This window comes from Carcharhinus amblyrhynchos, chromosome 24 (genome assembly GCF_965287045.1).
Source record: "Carcharhinus amblyrhynchos chromosome 24, sCarAmb.v2.hapA, whole genome shotgun sequence".
NCBI lineage: Eukaryota > Metazoa > Chordata > Chondrichthyes > Carcharhiniformes > Carcharhinidae > Carcharhinus > Carcharhinus amblyrhynchos.
In genome coordinates, this window is record NC_137347.1 from 20,474,886 (window position 1) to 20,495,519 (window position 20,634).

The 20,634-nt window shown below is 39.5% G+C and overlaps 1 protein-coding gene across 1 annotated transcript in view; it reads right to left on the reverse strand.

Moving 5' to 3' along the window:
• Positions 1 to 59: 59 nt before the first annotated feature.
• The window catches only part of eloa (elongin A), a 60,190-nt gene continuing 39,615 nt past the window's right edge, over positions 60 to 20,634 (reverse strand). Inside the window, exons 7-11 of the mRNA XM_080211234.1 lie at positions 19,342 to 19,439; positions 14,715 to 14,895; positions 8,901 to 9,009; positions 8,340 to 8,491; positions 60 to 6,251 (exon numbers count right to left, since the gene is read on the reverse strand). Of these exons, the coding sequence (XP_080067360.1) occupies positions 6,190 to 6,251; positions 8,340 to 8,491; positions 8,901 to 9,009; positions 14,715 to 14,895; positions 19,342 to 19,439 (602 nt within the window). The 3' untranslated portion in view covers positions 60 to 6,189. The remainder of the gene's footprint in view (positions 6,252 to 8,339; positions 8,492 to 8,900; positions 9,010 to 14,714; positions 14,896 to 19,341; positions 19,440 to 20,634) is intronic.

Here is a 20,634-nt window from a genome sequence, read left to right on the forward strand (position 1 = left end):
AATGCACAGAGTGCCGTGGTTTTGTAACATTTTTATTTATCTATTTTGCTTAAACAGTGAATTTTGAACACTTGACTAGGAAAACTAGCCAGGAGTTGGATTTATGGAATTTGACAAATTGAAAAAGATTACTTAACACAGCCCAAATTAAAGCCACATGTAAAATTCGGGTCCTTAACCTAAAACCAAATACACTTTCTACACAGATGTGAGGTGGCTTTCCATAACGAAATGGTCTATAATCATCTTGTGAAATAAACCACAACTAGTTACAAGAACCCGCAAAATTCAACTATTACAACTTTTCAAGTGCGCACTTTATTCAAAGAATACCATTAATGAAGAAATATTCTTCATTTAATAATGTTCACACTTTCATCCGCATTTATAATTTCACAAAAGTAAACAAAAAAATTGCAGTAATGAATGGGTCACTTCATTCAGGACAGCCACGAAGATAGTATGTGAATATTGAACAAGAGCCAAATTGAAAGGAAGTTTTTACACATCTAGCTAAGAAATCATCTCTATCAAAAATTGAAACACAATCTTGTAACTTAAAGCAAAATTGTCATTTCCAAACTAAGTGGTTCTCCAATACACTGAATATTATTTTGCCTTTTAATAAAGTAAAAAAGTGCAAATTTCAGTTTATCCATCGAAGTCAAAATAGGCTGCATCAACCCTCAGTGCATCATCAGCACTCTGTCTAGGTGGTAGAGGTTGCTAATGTTGGTTATGGCACTGGGTGGAAATGCAACCACAGGCTATTCATTATGCTAGAAAAGTATGATACCCTTGCCACTTCTGGTAGTCAGCTGTTGACCAATAGTAGCACATAGCTTATTCTTCTTTTGTGCAGGTGGGAAAATTAAAGAGGACAGGTACATATACCAAAACGGAAGTATTCAAAAAAGAAATAAAAACAATTATTGCACTGTGCTGGTCTGTAACGACTCATTTAGTGCTATAACCTAAGTGCATTTGGAACAAACATGTTTTACCCATGACAATTTCTAGCTCAAAACCATCACAGTGATACTAATGGCATGTAGAATTTGGAAAAAGGGAGGAATGCGGCAGGAGATTGGTCAACAAAAAGTTTGAAAGACTAACGGAAGTAATTTGTAGTAATATAGCGTTGCAGTATTCAATTTGCATTACTAGAATTCCATTGTGAAATGCCACGTTCACTAGAAACTCAGTAGTAATTAATACAGCACAAGAGTAAAATATTCAATTAAAATACATTTTCTCCAAGAAATGGACACAGAAGCTTTATCTTAGTGTAACAGTTTTGATTGACAAGTCATTCATTTTGTCTGAATGTGCCTCGGGTTCCCAATTTTATTTAGTTCAGTATTCACAAGTCCAGCAGGGAATGTTCAGTTTATCAGATTCATGTTGTTCAATGTCCCTTTTGCAAATAAGTTCTGAGAAGTTTGGAAACAACCTCGGTTTAAAATGAGTTTTCACTGCATTAATAAAAAGTATTTCCCAATATATTGTCAAATATAACTCCCTTTGAAGACTTCAGTACAAAATTACACTTTTTAGCAGCGCAAATTAAGGCATGTTTTGTGAAGTTCTCCGAAATCACAGAATCCCTACAATGCAGAAGGAGACTATTCGGCCTGTCGAGCCTGCACTGACAACAATCCCACCCAAGTATTTACCCACTAATCTCCCTGACACAAAGGGGCAATTTACCATGGCCAATTCACCTAACCTACACATCTTTGGACTGTGGGAGGAATCCACAGTACCGGAGGAAACCCATGCATAGACGAGGAGAATGTCCAAACTCCACACAGTAGCCCGAGGCCAGCATTGAACCTAGGTTCCTGGCACTGTGAGGCAGCAGTACTAGTCACTGTGCAACTACACTGCCTGACTTAAAATGCATAGGGTTAGTCTGATGTACTTTACTACATTTTAATTTGGAGCACTATCTGAAGAGGTAATTTTAATAAACTGCAGTGTGAATCTTTAACCCTGGTTGGAAAAGGTGTTTAGTTCTCAGGATCACATTTGATCTACAGAATTTCTGATGCTAAACTTCAACTCATTTACGATATATTTAAAGGCCTAAATAATAGCTCTTATTGTATCTAAGCATAAAGTAAAAATACACAAGAATTAATTACTTGAGTTTAAAGCTTACCTGTGACAATAATTTTGATCCCTATTTACTTTACTTGTAAAAATCTTTTAAGTATACCTCATTCAAAAGATGCAACATGGAATGTGCTATTAAATTAACAATAAAAAGAATGCTGACAGGCAACTCTTCATTAATCCATCACCGTATCCCAAAAGTTTAAGAGCCTTTTAGAAAGAGGGTGAATGTTGTTAATGGTTTCTTCCATTACCATCTCACAGTTTCCAACTTTAAAATATACTTGAGGTTTCTTTAAAAAAAATCCAGCTATATTTAAAAAAAACAAAAGTGAAAGTAAGTTTTTTGGTCCAAATTCAGGGTACATCTAACAGCTGTTCAGTTAAAAGTCACAACTTCAATATTTAAAATTTCTCACCGCTTGATTTTGCCTATCTTAGGTTTGGAAGCAGGAGGCTAAGAGAATGTGTCAGAAAGCTCCTTCTGGATTAGTGTTGCACATATTATGCATACTAATAGCAGCAGAAACTTAGGGATATGTTAGCAATCTATACTATTAGCAAGGGTAAATGTGGGAGATCTCAAAGAGAAGGGATGGGAAAAGGAGTCAAAATGAGGTATGAACTTTCCGGGAGCAGCATTCTCTTTTGAAGGGGAAACTAAAATGTACAAAATAACTTGTTTTTAAGCCAATATTTTATTTTAAGGGGACAAGAATGAGCACACTTTACCTAGGCTACTTTCAGGCAAAAACACATTACAAATAAACTTGATACATAAAATGGAATTACAAAGCTGTAACCCCATTTTAAGTTTGATTAACTTTGATAAACCTCTGAGGTTTCCTGTAGGTTTCTGCTAAGTTAGCCAAACTGAAAAACAGGAGTTCAAGACTTCAATTCTCTTCTAATTATTCATTTAATATTTGTGACCATTTCTTCAAAAAATGCACCATGTTGTGTGGAGTTGAGGTACTTCCAAATTACTCAATTCCTTAGAACACAGTAACCTTAAGTAGCAAGATTACAACATTACGATGAGATGGATTTTCAATTTGCAGTGTAACAACTGCAAGATTACACTGTATTTACACACAGGAAATTGTGCAAATCTCTTTTGAAGGGTGATGGGTGGCAATAAGGATCTTTTGGGTATATATCTTATAATTTATAAAATGTCAGAAGTTAACAGCAAGTTTTTCATTTTGCTCAATAAAAATATTGCTAATGGATTCTATCATTAGTACAGATGCACATTTGGAGTGGACAGGAATGAGTATTTAGGAAAATGAATAAGCTATTCCACTGTGTTGAGAAAATAAGTCAATCAACCTATGCTATCTCCATCATTCTCCATTTAAAACTCACTAAAATTGTTCAGGAGGGAGATGAAGTAAGTATCATGCTATAAACCTCACCACTAGGGAGATATCAAAGTACTAACATGTCATGCCAAAGATTTTTCCCAAATTGAATTTCTATACAGCAATACACTAATATTAGCTAAATCAACTGTCATGCAGAGTTGAAATGCCTTCTTGGAGAAGAGTAAAATTAAAAGTTAACCAAAAGCTCATGACTTAAGGTTCCAAGGGTGAGGAACTCCAGTTAGATGGATAGAGTGGAGAACTTGAGGCTGTTCTTGGAGAAGATTTGGTAAAGGCACATGAAATCATGAGGGGAGCTGGACAGAGCGTTTGGGAGAAACTGTTCCTATTGGTGAAAAGATAGCAAACCAGAGGATACCGATTTATGTTTGGGCAAAAAAAAGTAACGGCAAGGTTGAGTAAAAACATTTTTATGCAGTGATCCGGAAAACTTTGCCTGAGGATGTGGTGGAGGCAAATTCAAACCGTGGTCTTCAAATGGGAATTGGATAATTACCTGAAGAGAAAAACGTGCAGGTTGCGAGCAAAAAGGTGGGGGAAATGAGATCAGGTGAGCTGCACCTGCAGGAGAGCCAGCATGGAAATGACAGCTGAATGGTCTTCCCCTGCACTGTAACCATTCTATGATTACTTCCTCATGGTCAGAGTGGCATTTTCAGGTCTGAAAACTGGCTGCTCATAAAATTGTGAGGGGACATGAAAGGCAGGCATTAAAGGCAAAAAGCTTTTACATATAAAGTTAGACAGCCAGGCACCTTACCATGCAGAATAGCAGATACATGGGCTAATAAAATAGAAACTTACTCAATACGTTTCATAAGACATCATGAATTCCCAAGGCAAACTTAAAACATGTACAGTAGTCATCTAATCCACCACACAAAAAAAATACTCTTGGTATTCATTCAAAATAAACAAACACACTGTTTACATTTCATGTTAAATTTATGTATGCAGTTCTGGCCTTTTCAGTCTTTTAGCAGTTGTCAAGTCAGGAGACGTGTGACAAAGTTTGCAGGAGAAATTTAACCATTAGGCATCATTACTACAATTTTAATGGCATAATAATCAATCGCCAATTGCTAGAAATTCTACATACAGTATAAGATAAATACATTCATACCATCATACATTAATGGCTCTTTATTAGATCGTTAAATATTGTTTACGCCCCCTTAAAATAAATCTGTTTATATCAAGTTCAACACTTTTTCCAGTTTGCTTTGTTTTTTTGGAAATGTCGTACCTGTATTTGCTTTGTGCAACTCAGTAGAGGACTACCATTTTTTTCCTTCTCCTGTAATGCACCACTGAAATAGCACCACATATATTGGTGAATGAACAGAAACTCAACTTCTAACACATTCATAATAATCACCGGTCTGCATCTTGGCCTGAAATTGGGTTTGAACAGAATCACAATATAGTGCAATGATGTACACTGCTCAACAAAGCTGTTGTGACAACATTCTAATAGACGAAGAAAAACAAATCCAGGCAAATTTTATGAACAGATATGGTCTGTTCTTTAATGTGCATGAACCATAGCAAGTGAGCTAGAGTAGGTCTTTCCCACAAGTGAATAATACAGAACTTAGTGTTACAGGTGAAATATCCATCTTATTGTAATGGATAGGTAGCTGCTAGCAGGATCTCAAGTGATTTATGTAATTTCAGAATGAACATTACCGATTTTCACACAAAACGATATTAATCCCACAATTAGTGAAATGGCCAACCTAGTCACACTTACAGAATAAATAATCTCAAAAGGGCCACAAAAGTTCAGCTGTCCTAATGCCATGATACATTTGGTAATATATCTGGCAAAATCCTGAAGCATTGTCTCTGCAGCTATCAATTGCAAACAGATCGTCAATCTTTTTAGGTTGACTACTTCATGCACTCCCCTTCAAACCTGCTGCTACAAAGAAGTACCCAATCCATATTAATCTGCAATCACTTTCTTGACAAAGACTCAGCCAACATACATGTCAATGTCACATGTTTACTCACAGCACCAGGACTTTATTAGGAGAAATCATGTTACCACAAAACAAAAAGTCAAAATGGCACTACTTATTTCTCTGTCTGCATTTCTTTTCCCACAATGTTAATGTAATTTATGAACCATAAATCCTACCCAATGGGACAACCAATGTTAAAATGCCTGAAACGCTGTGTAGCATGAAATGCAAAAAAGATTGGCACAATAGTAAAAGAGATAGAGAGATAATTACGGGAAGAACATTTAAAACCAATACTGCAACATTAATATTGTCTAGGCCTCAAATTCATGGTAATTAAAATCAACTTCTCTTTATGATGACAATTTAAAAACGTAAAGGATTTTTAAAATAGAATGATTAAACTTTGTGCAACAAGACTGGCCCAAGTGTTATTTACACATGAATATTCTAGAGGGGAAACAAAACACTCAGTGCCCCAGTAACAAGAGCTTACATTTTTGCTTCTAAATGTAAAATAATAAAATATTTTTAAAAATAAGATGTAATCCATAGACATCATTTCAAGCACACAAACTGTCTTTAAGTTCTTGGTATTGCAATTTGTACCCTTGTGTTCTTGAGCACATAAAATGGCTCAGAATAGGACCAGTTGATACATCACTATTCAAGGAGCTGGTGATGTCACTGTTCCCTCCATCTTTCAACCACTCATTTTATCTTCGACTAAAACGGTTCTTGAAAAATTTTATTGTTTTTGCCATCATTGGTGCAATTTCTGAAAAAAAAACAAAACCAAGGTCAAACATAACAGTAACTTTCATATAAACTGTGAGATTTTACCATAAACATTGCCCAATATTTCAATTTTTGCTCATCCCTCCAATTGTTTAGTTTAAAAAGTCCAGCATCATCCTCTGGCGGAATGCATCTAGACCTCTTCCAATACAATACAGTCTTTCAGGCAGTTACTAAGTGAAATACATCCAAAACCCAGGGTGACCCCTGCTCTTCCTGAGCAGCAAATTGTTGATTTCTGCTCAGTTCCTCTCACCTCCCAAGGTCATAACTGATTGGTACCAACATCTTCTGCTACTCACATTACAAGTGTCACCAGTAAATACAATTCCAAATGTAATTCATCATGTGGGTGTGCTGGCACTTTGTTGTAAAAGACACTGGGTGGAATTTTCCCATCCCCTCCGCCATAGGAATCAGAGAAGGCAGGACACAGACTATGCAAAGGTGCATTGACCTCAGGTGGGATTTTCCGGTCTTGGAGCAAACATGGCCGGAAAATATTGTTCAATAGCTGTCTAAATGAAAATTACACTTGCATTTCTCTTATTTTAAAAACATGAATTCTATCACTTTTTACAGCATATAATTAAATACATGAATATTAAAAGTTCATTAGGCTTTTAAAAAGATTATGTTTAAACAGTTACCAATGAGGGGTGCAACTAATGGGCTAGACTGCACAAGTTATTGGTGCCTGCAGTATTAAGGAACTATGGAAGACACAAATTGTTGAAGCAGCTAAATTTGATGATTATATATTTACAGTCATTAGTTCAACCAATTCATTATCAGGTCTTGTTCCTGTCAATGCTGTTCCATGCAAAAATCAGCAACTGTGTAAATCAAAAACATTCAAATAGAAATAAACAGCACAATAAACGAAAAAAAGGTCACTCAGTCACAGTTCTTTCATACTGATGATGTTTTAAGGAAAAAGAGACTAGTGATGAATTTTAATTATAATCCTAATTTCAGAATATCCCTATTTGCTTGTCACTTTTTAAAGTCAGCAAATACCTTCTGCCACCCAACTCTTTTAGACACAGGTACATCTTTGCCTGTGATAACTTTTGCAACTCAAAACAATCAATATTTCCACTGGAAAAAAAGTTGTCAAAACTTCATTTACAAGTGAAAAACTATTTCTACTGAAACCATCAAACTGGCATAAAAAACAGTAAGCTTCTCATCTGGCAAACTGCAAGTGCTCTGAAGGGCTGCTGATTCAGTGTCAGTGAAAGGCACTGTTTGCCCCTTTCTCAAAACTTTTAATGTTGGTTTTCTGAAGATAGTCCCTTTTAGTTTCATACAGTTCCAATGGCCAAGCAGCCAGGTATGCCCAAGTCGAATGGTAATTTATTCATGAAATCAATCAAATCACTGAATACGAGAGATGCAGGTGAGGGGCGGCACGGTTTCCCTGCTGCCTCAGCGCCAGGCACCTGGGTTCAATTCCCGGCTTGGGTCACTGTCTGTGTGGTCTTTGCACGTTCTCTCCTCGTCTGTGAGAGTTTCCTCCGGGTGCTCCAGTTTCCTCCCACAGTCTGAAAGACGTGCTGGTTAGGTACATTGACCCAAACAGGTGACAGCATGTGGCAACTAGGGGAATTTCACAGTAACCTCATTGCAGTATTTATGCAAGTGTTACTTGTGACTAATAAATAAACTTTTATTTTATCTCCAACACTGATCCCATTTTTACCCAGCATCCGCATATACACTTTCTAGACTGTTACTGTGAATAGCAATCCATAGCAATTTTCCTTTGATAATGCATGATTTCTGCTCCAGCCAAGGCCATATGAACGCAAATCTGAGTGCTTACAGGTTTGAACAGCTGTGTTACACCTTATAACGTTTCTCCATCTGAGCTCTTGGGGAGTCGGACAAAAATTCTTTATTGCTTAAGACAGCAGAATAACTTAACAGAAAGAGGTTGATCTGGTTACTATGCTGTGAGTTTCCATTCCTCTGTCATCGTTCTTTACTCAACAAACACAGAATTCACTATTAAAACAAAACAGAGGGTCCTGGAACAGCATAAAAATATATTTTTGGAACTTACTTTTGACTTGGGGCTTCTTGGATTCATGGACTCCCCCTCCACTATTGGGAGGTGTCAGACTTGATGTGGAACCATGGCTAGTGCTAGGACCATCAAATGACTGGTTTCCTCCCCCACTGCTACTGCTTACTGTTTGACTATGCATCTTTATCCTATAGAAAAAAGTTTAAAGAAATAAAAATTTCTGACGGTCGAAACAGAATTTCACAATATGAAATAATTTCTCTAGATATGATTTTTTTCAGCAGCTTTTTGACACCAAATTATCATTCTTATTTTTATGCTACTCCATAAAGTGCAAAGATGTGCAGATTAGGCGGACAGGTTAAACTACCCTTTAGTGTCAGAGAAATACCAGGGGTTAGGTACATAGGGCCTGTGTGGGATTGTTCTTGGTGTAGGTTCAATGGGCCAAAAGGCCTCATTCTGCACTGTAGCAGTTCTACGATTCTATGAAAAACCTAAGAGTCCAAAAAAATTTCTTACCCTACCAAAAGGTTAAAAATGAATGCTGTGACTAACAGATTAAGGACACAATTCTAAATGAACACTGGACATTACCTTGGAGGCGCTGAAATCGATACTCCAGTTCCATGCTTCTCCTGTCTGCGCCTTACATCTCTAGGTGGCTTTACCTCAGTGTTTAGGAAGGCCAGCTTTGCCTGACGGCCTGTTTTTAAAACACAAGCCAGTCAGTACTTGAGAGTTAGAAAGGGCACATGCTGCATATTTCTTGGTTCCACTGAAGCATTCCAGACCACATTCCATGAATTGGTATTTGTGATGCAGAGCCTTGCCGATCAGGAATGCATTACAGGAAATTGGGAGTGCAATTTACAATTTTCTGTCATTTAATTCTAAGAGACAAAGGATCACGGTGAGGAGTGTGCTTGCACCCAAATTTCCAATATGCACGCCAGATGGTTGAATTTAGAAAATTATCCCTTCTAAACAGGGCAAAATTATATTTGTCAAAATCAATCCAGTTGTTCTTCCCAAGGCCAACAGAAAATATAGATCAAACAGCTCAGATGAATGAAAACCTCAAGAAGCAGTATGTCTGAAATACTGTCAGGTTCTCTCGCACAGGTCAAGTTTTGATCCAATTTTTGAAGAGTTACAGATGCTACAAACTTAATCAAACACTGCATCTAAGGTCTGCAAAACAGGCTGGTAATTCTGCACCAAAAATACCAATCCTACGTTTACAACAACAATATTTATGTAGCACCTTTAGCATAATAAAATGACCTAAGGCACTACACAGGAGCATTACAAAAAAAACATTGAGTCACATAAGGAGATACAAGACATCTTCCTTTGCAATCACAGAAGATGCAACACCTGTCCCTTTAAATCCTCACTATTCAAGGCCCCAAGCACTCCTTTCAGGTGAAGCAACATTTCACTTGCACCTCCTTCAATTTGATCCACTGTATTTGCTGCTCCTAATGTGGTCTCCTCTACAGTGGGTAGACCAAGTGACCATTTTGCAGAACATCTTTGTTCCTGTTGGTTACCATTTTAATTCAGCTTCTTGCTCTCATGCCCATGACTGTCCTTGGCCTGCAGCAATGTTCCAGTGAAACCCAACACAAACTCGAGGAGTTGCATCTCATCTTCCATTATAGCTCTTAGCATTCAACATCGAGTTCAACAACTTTAGATTATGTCCCTTCCTCCTTCATATGTATCTTTTTGATATCTCAAACATTTTTTTGTTCCTATGCAAAAACCCTCCCTCCCCGCCAGACCATCTGTCACTTGTCCTCAAGTTTTGCTGCACCTTTGTTGCAATCTCTCCCAGCTCCCACTAATCACTGTTCCACTCCATTAAGTATAAATCACAATCATCCTTCTCTTTAATTTTGAAGAAGGATCATGCAGACTCAAAAAGTTAACTGTTTCCTTTCCTTGTGGATACTGCCAGGACTGCTGAGTTTGTCCAATTTTCTGTTTTTTTGTTTCAGATGCCAGTATCTGCAGTATTTTTGTTATTTTGAGATACAAGATCAGATGACCAAAAGCTTGGTCAAAGAGGTAGATTTTAAGGAATGAAAAAGGCAGAGAGGCAGAGAAATGTAGGGAGAGTATTCCAGAGCTTAGGGCCCAGGCAGCTGAAGGTATGGCCACCAATTTGAAGAGATCAAAATCGGGAGTATACAAGAGGCCAGATTTAAAGGGCAGCAGATTTCTCAGAGAGCTGTGAGGATGAAGTAGATTGCAAAAATGGGGAGGAGTAAGGCCATGGAGGGATTTGAAAATATGGATAAAAAAATTAAAATCAAGGCATTGCTTGACCAAGAGTCAATGCAGGTCAACGAGCATATTGATAGGGGAACAGGACCTCTTTACTAACATCAGGGAGGAGTGCTAAAGTATCACAAACAAGTCAAAACTGACAGTCATATTCACAGAATTACATATCTAATTCCCCAGACATCATCATCATCATCTCCACTCCTAAGTATTTTCTGTTCCATTGGCAGAACACACCCAGCAGAGGTGTCAACACAGTGGTACACAGTCAGGAGGGTGTTGGTCTGGTAATCCTCAATACTGACTCTGAACCCCATGATATCTTGGCACTAGGACAAAAATTGGCAAGGAAGCCTCCTGCTGATTACCATGTACTATTTCCCCTCAGCTGATGAAGAATTTGAAGTTGAACATTTGGAGGAAGCACTGAAGATGAAAAGGACACGGAATGTACTCTGGGTGAGGGCCTTCATCAAGAATGGTTCAGTTGTACCACCATAGACCAAGTTGGCCAGATCCTAAAGTACATAGCTGCTAGACTGGGACTGTGGTGAGGGGAACCAGCAACAGAGAACAACATACTCAATCTCATCCTTACCCATACACCTGCCACGGATGCATCTGTCCGTGACAGTAGTGATAACAATGACCACTTTTGGAGATAAATCTCATCTTCATATTGAGGATGCCTCCCTTCATGTGGTGTGGCATTACCACTGTGGTGGATGAAATAGTCTTCAAACAGATCTAGCAATTCAAGTTTGGCCATTCATGAGGCGCTATGCATGATGATCATCTGTAACCTCACATCCCGGCACAACTCTCATTCTACCATTACCAATCTATAGGGGAAGCCAGGGGATCAACCCTGGTTCCTTCAGGAGGGCATTTCTGGGGCAATGCCAAGCATACCTAAAAATGAGGTGTCAACCTGATGTAGCTATAAGCACAGGACTATTTGAATGTCAAACAGCATAAGCAGCAGGTAATAGACAGGGATAAGTGATCCCACAGCCAACATATTAAATCCAAGCTCTATAATCCTGCCAGATCCAGCCATGAATGGCAGTGGACAATTAAACACTCACTAGAGGAGGAGACCCCACAATGATCGCCACCCTCGATGATGGAGGAATCCGGCATATCAGTGCAAAAGATAGGGCTGAAGCATTTGCAACAATCTTCAGCCAGAAGTGTTGAGTGGATGATACATCACGGTTTCCAGAGCCAATTTGATTCACTCCATGTGATGCCTAGAAACAGTTGAAGGCACTGAATATACTGCAAAGGCAATGGGCCCTGACATTATTCTGGCAATAGTACTGAAAACTTGAGCTCTGGAACTTGCTGTGCCCCTAGCCAAGCTATTCCAATACACCTACACCAGCATCTACCCAGCAATGTGGAAAATTGTACAGGCACGTCCTATACACAAGAAACAGGACAAATCCAACTTTGCTAATTATCAGCCTATCAGTCTACTCTTGATCACCAACGAGGTGATGGAAGGGATCATCAACAATGGTATCAAGTGACACATACTTGGCAATAACTCAGATAATTTGGGCTACATGGTGGTAAGCACTGTTCCTCACTGCGCCCGAGATCCAGGTTCAGTTCCAGACTTGGGTCACTATCGTGTGGAGTTTGCACATTTTCCCCTTGTCTGTGTGGGTTTCCTCCCACAGTCCAAAGATGTGCAGGTTAGTTGATTGGCCATGCTAAATTGCCCCTTAGTGTCAGGGAGAATAGCAGGATAAATACGTGCAGTTACAGGAATAGGACCTAGGTGGGATTGTCGTTAGTGCAGGCTCAATGGGCTGAATGGCCTCTTTCTGCACTGTGAGGTTTCTATGAATAACCTGCTCAAGGACACTTAGTTCCTGACCGCATTACAGCCTTGATCAAACATGGACAAAAGAGCTGTACTCCAGAGGCAAGGTGAATGTGACTGCCCTGGACAATTGAGAACAAGATTTGACTGAAAAGCCATCTAGATGGTACAGTTGTGAGCCCTTTTGCCTCATTGCTCCAGGGACCCAGAATGAATTGGGTGACCATGTAGAGTTTGTTTGTTCTCTGTAGCTGCATGGATTTCCTCCAGGCACTCTGATTTCTACCCACAGCCCAAAGAAGTAGAAGTTACGTAGGCTAGCCATGTTAAATTGCCTCTTGATGTCCCAAGATGTGTAGATTAGAAGGATTATCCATGGGAAGTGTGTGGGGTTACGTTGGTATGCTGACACACAGTTGGTGCACACCTGACAGGATGAATGGCCTCCACTGCAGGGATTCTATGAAGAGTCCAGCAAAACCGAAGTCAATGGGAATCAGAGAGAAACCCCTCCCTGGTTGGAGTCATGTCTAGTACAAAGGAAGTGTCCTATAAAAATATAGATAACTTGGACCACAGAAACAAATCACTTGGCTCCAATGGTCAATATAAATGTTTAAACGCCACATGAGCCTATTTCCCAGGCTGGATCTTATTTTTATGTTTTGTTTAAGGACTCTTAATTTTGGGATTAAGCTGCCACCTTCAATGCCCCAATGAACTTCCTTCCATCACCGGGGCAGCACAGTGACCCAATGGTTAGCACTGCTGCCTCACAGCGCTAGGGACCCACGTTAGACTCCCAGCTTGGGTCACTGTCTGTGTGGAGTTTGCACGTTCTCCCTGTTTGCGTACATTTCCTCCGGGTGCTCCGGTTTCCTTCCACACCTGTGCAGGTTAGGTCAAGCGGCCATGCTAAATTGTCCCTTAGTGTGTGGGGATTAGCTAGAGTAAATATGGGGATAGGGGCTGGGTGGGATTGTGGTTGGTGCAGACTCAATGGGCTGAATGGCCTCCTACGCGACTGTAGGCTCTACGATAAGGTCAGAAGTGAGAATGTTACTGATGACTGCACAATATTCAGTGTCATTCCTGACTTCTCAGACACTGAAGCAGTTCATGTCCAAATGCAACAAGATCTGGACAATATTCAGACTTGGGCTGATAATTGTTCCCGCAATGACATGAGTGAATCTAACCTTTTCCTCTTGACATTCAATGGCATTACCATCACTGAATTCGCCCACCATCAACATTGACCAGAACTGGACCAGTCTTATAAAGTCTGTGGCTACAAGAGCAGGTTAGAAGCTGGAAATCCTGTGGTGTGTATCTCGCCTCCTGACTCCCCAGAGCCTGACCACCATCTACAAGGCATAGGGCAGGATTGCAATGGTATACTCGCCACTTGCCTGGATGAATGCAGCTCCAATAATACTCAAGAAGCTCAACACCATTCAGGATAAAGTAGCCTGCGCGATTGTTATGCCTTCCACAAACATTCACTCCATCCACCACCAACACACAGTTGCAGCAGTGTGTACAATCTCCAAGATGCATTGCAGGAACTCATCAAGGTTCCTTAGACAACACCTTCCAAATTCATGACCACTACCATCTAGTAGGGCAAGAATGGCAGATACCTGATGAGCTGAGACAGGAGCAAAATTGAGCAATGTTACAGCGATGGAAATAGGCAATTAGCAGAAAGGCTACATTTAAAGAAAATGCAGAAAACAATATGCCACAGCTGCGATAATAAAGTGTGTTCACTGGCTAATTTCATGAAATGTATCATTCAAAGAACTGAGAACAAATTAGCAGGAATTTGCTTTAAAACACGAGCAAAATAATAAAACCATACTGAACAGAAGGTGGTCATGCAGCACAATGTGTCTGCACCAGATCTGCGAAATTTCCCCATAGCACCAAAAATTCTTATTTTTCAAGTCCCCCTTTAAAAATAACTTCTGAATCTGCTTTCACCACATGTTCAAACAGTACATTCCAGCTCATCTTAACTTGCGAAACTATAACAATGGTTGAATCTTTCATCATTCTGTATTATGCAAATATGTACCTTCACTTGGAAGTATTAGAGACAACAAATCTTTTGACATCTGAAACATAATTTGTTCATACATTATACTGGCACAACTGAAAATAAATCAGGGACAGGCAATAAATACTGGCCTAGCCAGCAGCAGCCACATCCCATGAAAAAATTTTAAATATTGATGCGACTGGCTGACAGCCCTGCATTCACTAAAATTGCTCTTTACCCTTTGGTTTGCTGGCATGAGCCGAACTAATGCTTTGTGTTATAGCTCGCAGTTTCTGTTCTCGCTCATCATGAAGACGCAGATACATTTCACGCCATGACTCAAACTCCTGTCGTTCCTGGTTCTTAAAGTCCCTCTTACAATGTCGCAGCCACAGATGGTCAGTTTCTTCAACAAAAGTCTGTTTGGCAGCAAAAATGCACAATTAGACACCTACGGAAAAGGTTACAGCCAAGTACAAAGGAAAGACTTAGACAATGTTGTTAAAGTAAAAGTGACATGGATCTTAAGGTTACCAAATTGATAAACTTGATGGCATCATATCTTGTTACCATAACTACTGCTCTTGGCTAAAGTTCTCCTTTACTTAAACAGTTATAAATGTATAACAAAACTAATTAATTAAAAACTCACTGCATAGATAAATTAAAATTTGCCTAGTGCGGTGGCTTAATGCACTGCTTAATGTATCTGTAATCTAAATGTTTCCTAAAGTGTTATCTTTATTGTTGTGACTGCTACTGGAACCCATTTGCTGATATTAGCATGTTACTTAATGTGATTAAATAGCTGCATTTAAATTATTCACCTCCATAACTAATTTCCACTTCCTCCTAAATCAGTCTTTACTGAAGCTACAATGTATCTTTATATTATAAACTAATCACAAACACCTAAATTAGTTAATCCCTGATTCAATTCCTACAGCGTTGATTGACTCCATTGCAATCAATGCAAGACTAGTGGTGATGCCCTCTACTGCCACGCCGATGACCTATTAGTGGGTGTGTGAAAACTTGCAGAGTTTGTGCTTTGATAATTGAAGGACTGTGCTTAAGAAGGAGTGAGGGAAGCGAAGTCTGTCCCAGCGAAGCAGCACTAGAGAAGGGAGAAAACCTTGCACAAAATCTTTCCATTTTCACAATGTATTATTTGGTGTTTATATGTGTACAGTAAAATCAAATGACCAATAAAATACAATGAGTAAAAAAGGTTATGATGTGCAGAAGTCAGAAGATAGCATGAAAAAGCACACATGGGAAGTATGTAGTAGCTAAGAGCTAACAAATTTTTTGAAGAAGGGAAAATAAGTTGCCAAAAGAAATTTCAGAAATGTTGTACACATGTGTAGCATTTTTACACACCCCAATCTGGTCTGACCTTGGGTGTATGTGATGTCTGACAAAAACATTTGAAAGAAGATGTCAGGTTCAGATCATCTGATCATTCTGGCAGCTCTTTTGAAAACAGTAACCTCATCCTTCGTATCTATCTGCGACCATGTAGCTGTGAAACCTGCACCAGCATGAGCTATTTTAGTGTTTAATAGACAGCCATCTGTGTCCCAAAAGTTTTCAAATCTTCAGCCGGTCTGACAAAAAGCCACAGGAAACAAACAGCAGCTCTATGCTACCACAACTTTATGACTTGGCTTCCACAATGCTTGTGGTTGCTCAAAATGCTCCAAAGTGCTCCTTTCATATATCTTATCTACCCTATACGTAGGGTCATACATCAAGGTTTTACAGATTCCAACACTTACACCTCAAAAGCCAACATTTTTGCTTTAATGTCAACATTAGGCAACTGATTAATGCATTATTGAGAAATGTAAATTGCTATTTATAATTGCATCTTAGATCAAAACTGAAGTATCTGCAGCATGTTGGCTCAGTGTTCCATTTTCACTTCTCTTAGATCAATAAACTTACCCTGCCATTATTTCTCAACTTGCTTCAGTTGACATTGCTGTGTAGCGTGTTCTACAATTAATAGTTCTCTTCTTCTAAGTATGGAGCACATCCATCTTTTTCCAATGATAAGTATTCATGTCTTAATATAAAACTTGACCCTTCACAGTCCTCCACCAGACCGTCTGACTACTTCAGTCCTGAAGTAACACTGGACTTGATGTTCATACTTTCTAGACTAATTACTGACCAACACAGCCAGCCAGGGAAAGACCTGAATCTGGATCCAGCAACCTTATCAGTATTATTGTTACTTCAATGTATGTCATTAAGATGTGTACTTACCTACCATAAATATTTTTTTTCCCTTAATCTTATTAAATGCACATTTTTTTCAAAACATCAAACCTCTGGGCCAGTTAGCAATTTTAACTCTGTTCCTCAGTCAAAGCTTCTTCGTTTTGGAAAATAAATAATTAGCAAAATTAAGAGCCCCAGTAATTCTGATTCATTTTCATTAGAATCATAGAATCCTACAGTGCAGAAGGCAGCCATTTGGCCCATCAAATCTGCATTGATCACAATCCCACCTAAGCCCTAACCCCATAATCCCATACATTGGCCCTAGCTAGTCCCCCTGACACTACAGGGCAATTTAGCATAGCCAATCCACCCAAGCCGCACATCTTTGGACTGAGGGAAGAAACCCAAGCAGACAACAGGAGAACGTGCAAACTCCACACAGACAGTGACCCAAGCCAGGAATCAAACCCGGGTCCCTGACGCTGTGAGGCAGCAATGCTAATCACGGTGCCACTGAGCTGCCTTAAAACAATTACTAAAACAACTGAGATTTCCTTTATCATCTTAGTAAATATCTTCACCCTTTCCAAGTCTTGGATATCCTCCTAAAGCTGAGTAACTCAAAAGTGTACACAATATTTTCACTTCAGTTTAACCATTGATTGCCAGGGATTTAGCATTAACCTATTTGCGATTGTATGATAATGCCAACTTCTTTTCCATGCTGCCATATTTTAATTTCATACTATGTTATTTATTAATTAGCCTGCCACACAACACTAAGATGCTTTGAGAATATATGTGTACACAATATTCTCTCATTCTCAAAAAATCTGATTAAACTTGGAGTCACAACTTGTATTTTATAAATCAATGCAGGCAGTGCTAAAGTTAGCACATCTTTCTAAATATTCATTTTATCCCCATTACAAATGGCCTCTTGAGGCTTACACACTCATGTGAGGCTGGTCCATAGTTGACCGATTTATCTTTTCACACTTTTTAAACAACTGTCATAATAGCAACCATCCAGTCTATGGATACAACTTCTATGTCCAAGATGCTTAAATTTTGTGATCAGATTCCCCACTATTTCTGTTCTGATATTCCTCAGTATTCTAAAACGTATGTCATCAGGCATGGTCATATTTGAGTTCCATGAACTTTCTATGTCATTTCCTCACTCAGTTAATCGATCTAAACCCTCCTCCTTTTATTCCCAGCATTAGAAGCTCCAAATCTCTACAGCTCCATGAATGTACTACACATAAGTGACTATTCTTCATTGGGAACCCAGATAGTGCACAAGAATAAACAATTTGACCAGTAGGGATATCATTCCCAAGTTTAATCTTGTTCACATTTGGCACCACTCAGATTCGCTTCCAGCCAGGAGTTATCAGCATCTGGAATCCGCAGCCTTGGTTTACTTTCCCTTCTCAATGCTGTGGATACTGAGGCTGATGTCTCACTACTATAGCTGCTTTGGGGTAGCATTAGCTAATCCAGCACAATCGGGGATCCAAAAAAGGTACAGCAATCACCATACCAACTAGGTGGCTTATTGGAAATCTGGCTCCAGGGGCTACAATATTCCCAGTCTGTAGTCATAGCTCACTTAAAATGCACCAGCAACTTTCTCTGGCAGTTAGTTATCTGAAGAGCTTTTCCAGTGTCCTGGAAAATATTCAACCTTCAACTCCCATCACTAAAACAGATTACTTGGTTGTTTATTTCTGGTCCATGGTTTTATATATATGACATTGCTGTGGACAAATTGCAAATCACATGCCCTAACATTATAACAATGAATTTATTTCTAAAGCACTTCGTTGGTTGGGTGGTGTTCTGGGAACTGAAGTTAAGAATGCACAAATATTAATGCAAGGCCCTTCTTTCTTTAAAGCCAGTGCATAGAGTGCCAATAAAGGCATGGCAAAGACTATACAAACAGTGTTTTAACTGAAGTCAAGATCACAATTCCTCTCAAGGTGGGTTTTTGCTTTTGGCCCAGTCACTAGGGAAAAAAAAACATGTTTTATCACACCTCTTAACAGTTGCTTAAAGTCTCTCAGCCAGTTCTCTCCACAATCACTAGAAAACCGGCTTTTATGGCGGCACGGTGGCACAGTGGTTAACACTGCTGCCTCACAGCGCCAGGAACCAGGTTCAATTCCAGCCTTGGATCACTGGCTGTGTGGAGTTTGCACGTTCTCTCAGTGTCTGTGTGGGTTTCCTCTGGGTGCTCCGGTTTCCTCCCATAGTCCAAAGATGAGTGGATTAGGTTGATTGGCCATGCTAAATTGACCCTAGTGTCAGGGGGATTTGCAGGGCAAATGAGGGTTATGGGAATAGAGCTTGGATAGGATTATGGTTGGACAGACAAGATGGGCTGAATGGCCTCCTTTTGTACCATAGGGATTTGATGATCCTATGAAATTGCAAAGGTTTAAAAACTCTGACTGTCATACAATAATTTGTACCTTTGAGATAGTGAACCATACTTTCAATACTTAGGACTACAATGTAGAGAAGAAAATTATTTTTCTATTAGTAAATGATAGAGCACCACAATGAGCGGCTCCTGTACTTTTCTGTTAATTTCTAGTTTAGGAGTCAGTGTGTTGGCTTACCGGATTGCAATCCTCAATTCGATATAGCTGTTCAGGGGTACACCGCTCCAGCACAGGTTCTAAGATTTCAAATGGCACTCCTCCTACTTCATGAATAGCTGCAAGAAAAAAAACACAAAACAAAGTATATGCAGGACCTTCATGAAGTAACACCACCTGAAGAAGCAATTCTGAGGAATTTCATGACCATAATGTTGCAAATTGGTGTGGATCACAAAGGGTTATTAAGTTTGATTCAAACTATTTCTTTGATAGCTGCAAAATGCTTCAACGCCAAGGTTAAGGTGAAAAATAAAATCAGACAGGATTCCTTCTACTGAGCATTATCCAGTACCCACTATTAAAAAGGGCACTTGCTCAGGTGTTGAATGATGATTGGACCAGGCACAGTTGTGATGCTCCTGCATGGTCAAGAAGTTTGTCACTACTGACAATCTAGGTTCATATTTACAAACGTTTTTCATCACAAGGATTCTGGTGGGTGACTAATATCTACAAAATTCATCTCAGCAGGAATCGACGGCTGGGTTTTCGGCGAAGTAGCAATTATCACTGGATTGCTGTTCCGCTCAAACTTTCCCTGCCTTGACTTCGCTCCATAGTTCTTGCCGGCTCTTCAGTGCTCAGAAATGCAGGCAGACAGCATCCCCCAGAGAGCTGCTCACAGTGTTCTGATGTTAGGGGGAGACAGGACACTACGTGTAACCTTAAATGTCCAGTATGATTGTGAGGGGGTGTGTGGGGGTGTAGGTGGAAGTCAGAGCGTATAATCATTCAAGTTCAGCAGGTAGTCAGGTTGGGTACTCGAGAGGTCAAAGGTTTAACCAAGACAGGGGGGTAAGTCAGGTTAGACGCAGTAGCTAAGGGGAGGGGGTCAGCGTAGTGATTAGGTGGTCAGTTCTGTACTTACCATGGAGTAAGACTAGGTTTTAATCTGTCTAACACTTCCTGGGTAACTATTCAGGGAATTATATCAGAAGATTCTGACTCAAGTTGGATACATTCAAGGAGGATCCTTCAGCGGTTCAAACTTCCCAGGCAATTCCCACGGAGGTCAGCGAGAGGTTCAGATGTGCATCTTAGGTCGTACATCCAATCTCTGACTACCTTGTCTGCACTATACAAAACATAATGTTCATAGAAAAGGAAACGAGAGTGCAGAATGTAGTGTTACAGTCATAGCTGGGGCGTAGAGACAGATCAACTTAATGCAAGATAGGTCCATTCAAAAAAGTCTGATGGCTGCAGGGAAGAAGCTGTTCTTGAGTCACTGGTATCTTTTTCCCAACGGAA